This window comes from Dermochelys coriacea, chromosome 13, assembly GCF_009764565.3.
Source record: "Dermochelys coriacea isolate rDerCor1 chromosome 13, rDerCor1.pri.v4, whole genome shotgun sequence".
Classification (NCBI taxonomy): Eukaryota; Metazoa; Chordata; order Testudines; family Dermochelyidae; genus Dermochelys; species Dermochelys coriacea.
In genome coordinates, this window is record NC_050080.1 from 34,165,946 (window position 1) to 34,175,996 (window position 10,051).

At 44.7% G+C, this 10,051-nt stretch overlaps 1 protein-coding gene across 1 annotated transcript in view; it reads left to right on the plus strand.

Annotated features, from left to right (window-relative positions):
* The window catches only part of LOC119842200 (olfactory receptor 10A7-like), a 35,338-nt gene extending 28,104 nt beyond the window's left edge, over positions 1-7,234 (plus strand). Inside the window, 2 exon segments of the mRNA XM_038370102.2 lie at positions 2,539-2,707; positions 7,068-7,234. Of these exon segments, the coding sequence (XP_038226030.1) occupies positions 2,539-2,707; positions 7,068-7,234 (336 nt within the window).
* The last annotated feature ends 2,817 nt before the right edge of the window (positions 7,235-10,051 follow it).

The window sequence follows — 10,051 nt, forward strand, 5'->3', positions numbered from 1 at the left end:
TCCATGACAACATCCGTGTATTTGCCAATATTTTCACAAATCCCTAGGGCTGTTCTGACACACACAGGCTGAGGTTTTCAAAATTAGGACCCCAAATCCTGTTGTCTTTCAATAGGAGCTGAGCACCGAAAGTGCCTTAGCCCCGCTTTGAACATCCCTGTGCCCCTGAACACATCTAATTGCTTGTCCCAAATCGCATCTCATTTCACCCATTATTTTAAGCAGGTGAGAAGAGTAAGAATTCCTACGAGAAGTGCTGTGAAGTGCATAAGACCTGGGGTTCGATGACCTGGGAAGAAAGAATGGCAGAGTGCGCTAAACTCGTCAGGATTTTTGAAATGGCACTTGGAGGCAAGTCGTATAGAAACCTTTTGTCACGTAGATGGGGCTTTTCAAAGGCAGCCAGCCCCTTGACTTTCCAAATTATTGTTCCAGAGTGGGAGCAAAGAACCAGATGTGTCCTAAAAGGAAGAAAATTAATCATTTAATTATTTTCCTGCATAATTCACCATTTAAAATGTTTCAGTTCTTTCTTCTTCTATTTTCCCCCTCACTTTAAGGGGAAAAACCAGCGAGTTCCAATAGCTCTTATGATAAAATAGCTATTTTCTAATATAGCATCAGTCTATGCTCAAGAGGAATGTCAAGAAAGTCAATAATTTTGCATCTTCTCTCAGTAAGTTTTAATTTTTTTTATTTGTCATTGATTTATTTTGGTTTCTGTAAGAACAAAAAAGGGGCCCTGGCACCCTTTACAATCATTCGAAATATAAAACAACATATAGTGACTCAAACACTAACAGCTTTACAATAATGAGCTTTGCAGAAGGTCCAACAATAGTCTTCCTTTGGGCACAGTTGGGTGCAAAACCGAAGAGACCTTCCTAAAGGACCCTGACAAATGCAAAAGGGTTCAGAAAAGAGCTAAGAGAATTACCTGAGGCCTGAAAAAAAAATCAGACTCTTAAAGAGAGACTAAGGCCATGTCTACATGTACAGCCCTGCAATGGGGCAGCTGTATGGATGCAGCTGAGCTGCTGCAGTGCATCTGGTGAAGATGCTCTACAGTGACAGAACTCTCCCATCGGCATAATAACACCACCTCCATGAATGGCAGAAGTTATGTTGGTGGGTGAAGCTCTCCTGCTGATATAGCGCTGTGCACACAAGCCCTTATGTTGGTGTAACTTATGTTGCTCAGGGAGGTGGTTTATTCACACTCCTAAGCGACATAAATTATGCCGGCATAAACTGTATTGTAGACATATCCTAAGGAAGTTCAATCTATTTAGCGTAACAACGAGAAAAGAAGAAGTGACTTGATCACAGTCCATAAACACCTGGGGAGGAGATTTCTCAATGTAGATGGCTCTTTGCTCTAGCAGATAGCAGCAGACCCAGCTTCACTGGCTGGCAGCTGAAGCTAGACAAACTCAGGTTAGAGGTATGCTGTGAAATTTTAACAGAGGGGAAATTCACCACTAGAAAATGTACCTAGCCATGTGGTGGATTCTCCATCAGCTAGAGTTTTTAAATATAGATTAGAGGTCACTTTTATAAAGATGTTATGGGACTGATTCAGTTACTGACATTCACTGTCCTGTGTTATGTAGTAAATCAGATTAGACATGATCTGTTCTGGCTCAAAAAAAAAAGAGATTTGATGAATCTTTCCAAACATTTCCCTCTTTTACACTGAGAAGCTACATCTTAAGTTCCTCCAATGAGGACAACTTTGTCAGTATGTCAAAGAGCAGTGCATTCTGAGCTACATCTGCATCAATTTCAAGTTGGGGGGGGCACCGTGGTTCACTCCATTGGTCACCCTGTCTATGTTAGGTTGACTTACAGCCACTGCAATAATTACTGTGTTTTTTCATGTGCTTGCTACCTTCCTTCTGTCAATGGTGCACTCTCTCTCCTCAAACCCCATCCCCATCCCAAAGCTGCTCCTGAGTTATGCCTGTGTAAATGCAAAGAATCACACATTGTCAGTGGGAGTTGCACCCACTCCTAATGGCCCAGCACATAGGAATCCCTGCATCCTGATGTTCTGGCAGCACAGGCTGTGTCAGGTAGTGTGGGAGCTAGAAAACCAGAAAAGCATGCCCTGTTCTTCTGAGTCCAGCAGCCCCAGAGGAAATATCAACTCTGTGTTTATTGCAATTACTCTACAAATGGCACTATGCTGAGTTCCTTTTGATCAGCAAACACCCATCTTCGCCCCCACTCATACCTACTAGCAACCGAGAGAGAAAAAGGAAGAACGCGTCGATTTCCTTTAGCTATTTGTTTTTACTTATTTTCTGCTTTGATTTTTAGCCTGATTTTTCTTGCCAAAAAGGAATTGTATCAAGTGCATGTAAATTGTTACGGAAAACTGTGATCTGTTTCTGCCACTGGATGTGGGGGAGCACCAACAACTTTCTGTACAAATGTCGTAAGTAAAATGCATTTGAATTTCACTTTCTACATCTGTGTATACATCCCTGGAGTGAATTTCCCTGGTTTTTAAGGTTCTGTTTTGACACTGATTAGACCATCAGGAAAACTGCCATTTATTGTGAGACAAATAACATCCCATTTCCCAAGATAGATCCAGAACAGATTAAAGACACAGATAACCCCTTCGATTGCTACATCTTCAAAGGAAAAGATGTTCCTACCATCATGCACTTCCCGCTCTTCAACATCATAAATTGTCCAGGTAACTTAATTGTACACCACTCTTCTAAAACTCTACGGGCTAGATTCGCAAACAGACTTAGGTGCCTCATTGCCAGTTTAGCCACCGAAATGTCAGGATCAGGCCAAACTGGGAATCACAAAACCCCTCCTCCACTGCCACCAAACTCTGTAGGAGGTCACACTTGCTCAGTGCCTCAGATTTTGCAGGAAAGTGTCTGTGTTTCTGTCTCTGGGCATGTGCACTGCTGCCCCATCCCAGGCTTCCAGATGCCTAAGCCCCAGAATGATGCACAAACTGGGGGAAGAGAGGTGTTCCTCTGCCTCACTGGGCTGTGAGCCCCAATCTGGCTCCTGCTGGATTGGGCCCCTCATGTGTGCACTGACAATTGCGGGAGGAGGAGGGAGGCCCTCCTTCATAACTACTAGCCCAGGGGTTACACCAGTCACACCTCCTGCACCCCAACCCCTGCTCTGAACCCCCATTGCAACCCTCCTGCACCCCAACCCCCTGCTAGTACCCTGCAGCAATGAGTTCCACAGGTCACTCATGTGCTCTACTAAATAATCTCCCATCACCAGTTTTAAATGTGTTGCTTTTCAATTCATTGAGACTCATCCTGGGGACAGAAATTAGTCCCTTTCGTTCATGTTAAACAAGCCAAAAGTGCAAATACTTATTGATCAATGTTTTAAATTGTTTTATTTATATTTTACCCAAATCAAATGGATTTCTCTGGATTTCCACCCTGTGTAATTGAGAGGCGATGTAGCAGAACAGCCCACCTTCAGTGGTGAGTAGAAAGGGGATCTAACTGGTGTCACTTACACTTCCTCTTGGCCTGTTGACATGTGAATTACATGAGATACAGACTCTCTTGGACTCATTGGACAGATTCAGCTTTGACCTGCTGCACTATAAATGCAAATGTAGATCCTCGAAAGGACTTGGGCACCTAACTTCCATCAATCTTCCAGCTGCCCAGCAAAGAAAGGCGGCTGGAAGATCTTTGTTTTTCCGAGTTTGCAAAGAAAGGGAAATAAAATAGATAAACTGAGGAGGGTAGGGAAGATGGGAGGTGGGGAGGACTCATCAGTAGAACATCTCCTTGTGGCCAGATGTGGCATAACGTCTCTCTCCCCATCTGGAGCCCCCAGCTGATGGACACTCTGGTGGACCGCCTTTTCCCAGTACTCAGCCCTTGGACCAGGTCACAATGTGAATCCACCCATTCCAGTGTACCAAGGACCCGCAAATAAAAGTCCAGGGTCCTTATAGCAGGTCTCTGGCACCAACTCTGGTTCCTAGGGAACTTGCACAACCTTGCCCCATGGCTTCTAGTCGTCCTTGTCCCCTTCTCAAGGACTTCATGCCAGTTTCTCCTGTAGCTGGTAGGGGAACCCTGGCCCTCGCACTACCCGGGTTCCAGTCCAGGGGTGCTATAACCAACAGTCAAGGTCCACTCCTTTCCCAGGCTTCTTCCTCCACAACCTCTCTAGGTTCAGCTTTGTTTCATGTCCAGGGCTCTCCCCTGGAATCCTCTAACACAAATCCCAAGCTAAAAGGATAAACTCAAACCAATTTCCACCCTCCTCAGGCTTGGTCTCTCATCTGTCCCTGCTGCTTTGTTCCTATGCTGAGCAACTCCCAGCATTCTCTTCCTGGTTCTCCATATCCTGCACTTTTATCAGGGCTTAGTATTGGAGCCTGCTCTGTTCCAGTAGCTGCTTTGTCTCACAGCCTCTTGCCAGATTTCCACACTCAGGGGACAGTCTCAGGGGCTTCTGTGTCTCTCCACTGCCTAATCCAGAGAGAGGTCCTCCTTGCAGCCCTCTTCTTCTCTGAAACTCCTGCCTTCATGGAGACCACCCTGCTCCCTCCCAAGCTAGGACTTACCTTCAGCTAAGTCTGGCTCTCCCGCCACGTGTAGCCAGGTAACATAACTGTCCCACACTAACCCTTCCAGGGTCTGTGTGGGCTACACACCCCATCTTAGCAGTGTAGGTTGGTAGGTAGGTAGGTAGGTAGGTAGGTAGATAAGCTCCCTTAAAAGCATGAGATGGGCTTAAAATCTTGACATTGTTAACAAAACAATAAGTGCCTGACTATTTGTATTTGTTTGCTGGTTTCTGCACCTTTACAGTACATTAGTGTCACATTTTCAGGTTTTTCTCTGAAACCTAAGGACTGGAAACTTACTTTTGAAAATATAAATAACAGCTACGATCCTCACCTAATCCTTTGTCTGCAGGATCTGGAGCTTCAAGAAAAAGAAAATGAAATATTGTGAGACTCACAAACAAACTGAAGGGGGACCTGATAACAGTCTTCAAATATTTTAAGGGATGTTATAAAGAGGATAGGATCAACTGTTCCCGGTGTCCATTGAAGATAGGAGAAGCAAAGGGCTTAATCTACAGCAAGGGAGATTTAGGTTAGCTATTCGAATCATAGGATTAGAAGGGACTCAAGGATCATCTACTCTAGCCCCTTGCCAAGATGCAGGATTTGTTGTGTCTAAACCGTCCCAGACAGATGGCTTCAGCCGCCTTTTGAAAACCTCCAGTGAAGAAGCTTCCACAACCTCCCTTGGCGTCTGTTCTCTTGTCCAACTGTTCTTACAATTAGGGAGTTTTCCCTGAGATTTAATCTAAATCTGCTATGCTGTAGTTTGAACCCATTGCCGTTTGTCCTGCCCTCTGTGGCAAGAGAGAACAACTTTTCTCCATCTTCTCTATGGCAGCCTTTTAAGACAGCTGTTGTGTGTCCCTTGAACCTCCGCTTTTCCAAACTAAACATACCCAGTTCCTTCAGCCTTTGCTCATATGGCTGCAATTCATCCTTCTGATTATCTTTGTCTCCTGCCTCTGGATCCTTTCCAGCTTCTCTACATCCTTTCTGTACATTAGTGACCAAAACTGGACACTGTGCTGCAGCTGAGGCCTAACCAGTGCTGAGTAGAGCAGTGTTATCACCTCCTCTGACTTGCATGCTATGCCTCTGTTTATGCAACCTAAAATTGTATTTGCTTTTTTTGCCCAGATCCTTCTCAGCAGTGCAGGTGCCAAGCCAGTTTTCCCCAATTCTGTATTTGTGCGTTTGGTTTTGATTCCCTAAGTGTAGCATCTTACATTTGTCTTTGTTGAATTTCATTTTGTTCTCTATAGCCCAGTTCTCCAATTTATCAAGATCCCTTTGAATCATACCTCTGTCCTACGAAGTCCTCTAGCTTTGTGTCATCTGCAGATTTGATCAGGATGCTCTCTATTCCTACATGCAGGTTTTAATAAAGCTGTTGAACAACACCAGACCCAGAACAGATCCCTGAGGAACTCCACCCGAGACCTCCTTCCAATCCAACATCATTCCATTTATAGCTACTCTTTCTTTGCAGTTGTTTAACCAATTATGGATACACTTAATGGTAGTTCTATCAAACCTGCATTTCTCCAGTTTACTTATCAGAATGTCATATGGGACAGTGTCGAAACCCATGCTGAAGTCCAGGTATACTATGTCCACTGAATTCCCCCATCCACCAAATCAGTTGCCTGTCAAAGAAGGAAATCAAGTTGGTTTGGCATGATTTGTTCTAGGTAAATCCAGGCTGGCTGCTAGTGATTATCCCTTCATTCTCCAGGTATTCGCATATTAAATATTTTATACATTGCTTTAGTAGTTTCCCAGATGTTGAAATCAGCCTGATTGGTCCATAGTTTCCCAGCTCGTCATTTTTCCAATTTTTAAAGATGAACACTTTGTTAGCCCTTCTCCAGTCTTCTGGGACCTCTCCTGTCATCCGTAAGTTGAAAATATAATTGCCAGTGGTTCTGAGATGTCTTCAGCTAATTCCTTCAGTACCCTCAGGGAATAGCATCTAGCCCTGCTGATTTCAATTCATTCAAATTGGTCAGAAAATCCGTGATGTGTTCTTTACTTATGCAGATCTGCTTTCCTTCCCCTTTATTGTCTATGATAATGTCACTAGTTGTCCAATCACATGTTATTTTGTGTGGGGGGAAAAAAACTAGGAAAAACTTTCTAACTCTAAGGGTAATTACAGTTTCTAACTCTAAGGGTAGTTAGGCTTCCAAGGGACGTAGTGGAATCCCCATCTGAAGATTTTAGAAACAGCTTGGACAAACACTTGTCAGGAATGGTCTAGGCTCACGTGGTCCTGCCTCAGAACAGGGAGCTGGAGGTGCTGACATCTCAAAGTCCCTTTCAGCCTGACGTTTCTGTGATTCTATGAAAACCTCAGCAGCTGTCCTTGTTGTTCCCCTGCCTTTTTAGGTACTATGGTTCTGGGAGCAGTAAAACTGTAAAAGCAGTACCACTGTTTCCCTCTATTTGGCACTTACCCACCCTTTTTTTTTTCTAGATGAAATACAGCACTTCAGAGACAGGTTTACCATCTTTACTTCATCCTACCCAGAAGACGATGTCAAAGAACTCCTCAAAGGAGCAAAGATGAATTTGTCCAACAACAAGGAGAAGATTTTGAATGAGATCCAGCAGATTGTGTCTTCCTCCACCAAGGAGTTTTAAAACTACATCTCGGTTTGGCTCATGCTCATGAAGGGCGGAAAATCTGTGCCTGGCTCTGACTCGCACATTTCCAGCGAGGCTTTTCACTGTGACCATTTAGAAGCTAAGTACAGCAGGGAGGAGTTAGTTTTCCTGGATAAGATTCACACAGGGATTTAGGCACCTATCTGCCCCTGTAGGTGCCTGAGTCCCAGATTTACACACCCCTGGAATTCACAAAACTCTTGCTCAGCTGCTGCAGAACCCTGTAGTGTCTAAACTCCCTTGGCATTTAAGTTGTTGCAGTGAAGGTTCCCTGGGTGTCTATGTTTCAGCCTCGGGGCATGTGCACTGCAGCTGCCATCTTGATGTCCAGAGGCCTAAGCCCCACAGTGATTCTTGACCCGCGAAAGACAGGTGTTCCTCTGACTACCTCACCTATGGGGCCTGAGCCGTGGTGCAAGAAGGAGGAAGATGGCTTCCCTCAGAACTGTTAGCCCAGTAGTCAGTGTACTTAGCTGGGACGGAGGAGACTCCAGGTCAAGTCCCCTCACTGCCTAAGTGGGAGAAGGGATTAGAAGAGACATCTTCTACCTCTGAGGTGAGGGCCCTCATCACTGGGCAGTGGGACAGTGTCATGGTGCGGGGGCGAGGGGGCAGGGATGGCAGCTTCAATCCCCATGTTGAAGCTGTTCCACTGCTGATTAAAGAGAAATTTAGATAGAGAGAAAGAGCAAGGTTGATGGCTGCAACACTCCCCTCTGAGTTCACAAATCCGGGCTCTAGTCCCCACGCTTATAGCACGCAGCGGTGGGCCCCATAGGTGAGCTATGCAGATGAACACCTGTCTTTCCCCAGTTTGTGCATTGCTGTGGGGCTTAGACATCTGTATGCCTAGAGCAGGGCAGCCGTGCGCATGCCCACAGGCACCTAGGGAACTCTTACTTCCAAAACGTAGGGGTCGACTGCAATAAGGCGTCTACAGTGTCCAGTGACAGTGGAGTGGGGGGTTGAAAATCCATCCCTTTTTGTTCAAATTTACAGTAAACTATTAGGAAGCCATGAGACCTACCGAGGAGAATTCTAATGCATTGTAGGCTTTATTTATTGACTGTTCAATTGGCAGCACAAAAGAAGGTTGTGCTGTTATTACAAACCGCCCAGGGCTAGTGATACAGAAATTAAATAGCGAAAGAAGAGGACCCCATTACAGATAAGAGGCGAGGTTCTGAGCTCAGTGAGAAAGCAAAGGACCAGCTCCCCTCTGCCTGCAAGGCAGAAGGTATTTGAGCTGGGATCTGCCATCTCGCAGGTGGCTGCCAGAACCACTGGGCTGTGACGTATTCAGATATGGAGCATCCTCAGTTGCTCCTACTGAAGCTGTTCCACTGGGGCTGAATAACAAAAGGTCAAGGGGTGGTGGGATATTGGGCCCCTCCCTTTCTAGCGAAGTGCTCTAACCAGCAGGCTAGATAGTCATTCTCATGACATCTCAGGCCAGGTCTACACTACACATTGGATCATCCATTGGCCTCCAGTGGGGTGAGACTGATTTACACCAGATAGGGGATCTGGCCAATTGACTCCAAAGAAAACAATGATTTAATCCAGCCGGGGAGCTGAAGTGGCATTCTAGCCCTCGTGGTTGGAGAGGAAACCTGGAAATGTGACCCCTACATGCTCAGGAGCCAGAAGATGAATAACCCTCCACCCAACAGTTTATCTTTTGTTTTGTTTATATCTCATCATTTTTAAGCCATTCTCATTGTTTTTTCAGATCTGGCTCATTAAGTTTGCATACATGGGGTTGAATTTATGGGCTTGCCTTTGGGCCAGTTTCCCCTGAGATCACAGGGTGTGATTGCAGCTGGTGCGGACAGTCCCTAGCACACCTTACTCTAACTATCAAGTGCTGGAGCATTAAAGCCACAGTAGTGCACGCTTCAGCGCAGACTTGCCGTGCAAGGAAGGTCATAGAGCTCCGCTGGGCTCCTCCAGCCTAGGCTGAAGCAGACAGTGCTGCAGCGCCATTGCTCCGGTACCTGAGTGAGCTAGATTAAAGCTGACTCAATTGTGTCTACATATGCTGCAGTCGCACCCCATGATTGCAGTGCAGACATACCCTTCACAGCAGTGTTAGTTTGAGGTCACTTGAGTGTCACTTGAGCTGTTGCTTTTTTCTCTTGAAAAAAATACATGTTTTTATTGTAAAAACCCTCAATTGTGGGGTTTGTTATTGTACCCTGGATTTTTAAACTTTCTAACCAATTTCAGGCAGTTTTATTGGGTTATCTTTTTGTATTCTGGGCAATCTGTTTAGGCAAAATTTTAAAAAAACAAAGTAACACTATTTTTTTAAAGAACTCCTGTAACCAGTGTGAAAGCTCTAACAGGTCTTTTTACATTTTAATTTAGTATTGTAAAGCCCTTCTTTGCATGAGGGTTTTGTCAAACATTGCTATTCCCCGGGGATTTATTTCTTCACAATTCACATTCCTGTAAACTAATTTTACAGGGTTTTTTCTTACTCTGCAAGGCGTTCAGGCAACAACAACTACAACAATCACTAAAATTACTTAAATCTTTCTGTAAGTTGTATCACAGAGATGATAGTTATTGATAGTTATTATTGATAGTTATGAAGGATATTAAATAAATAGCATTTTTTTAAATGTAAACCATGACAATGTACATCAGTAAATAATCTCCATAAATGAAGGCTGGGCTACTTCAGTGGTCCTTGATCATGTGCAAACAACAGAAGGGTTTTATTTAGCATTGCCTGCTGCAGTTGAGGTGTCCCCTTCAGCCATTTCACTTAGAAGCTACAGGCAAGAC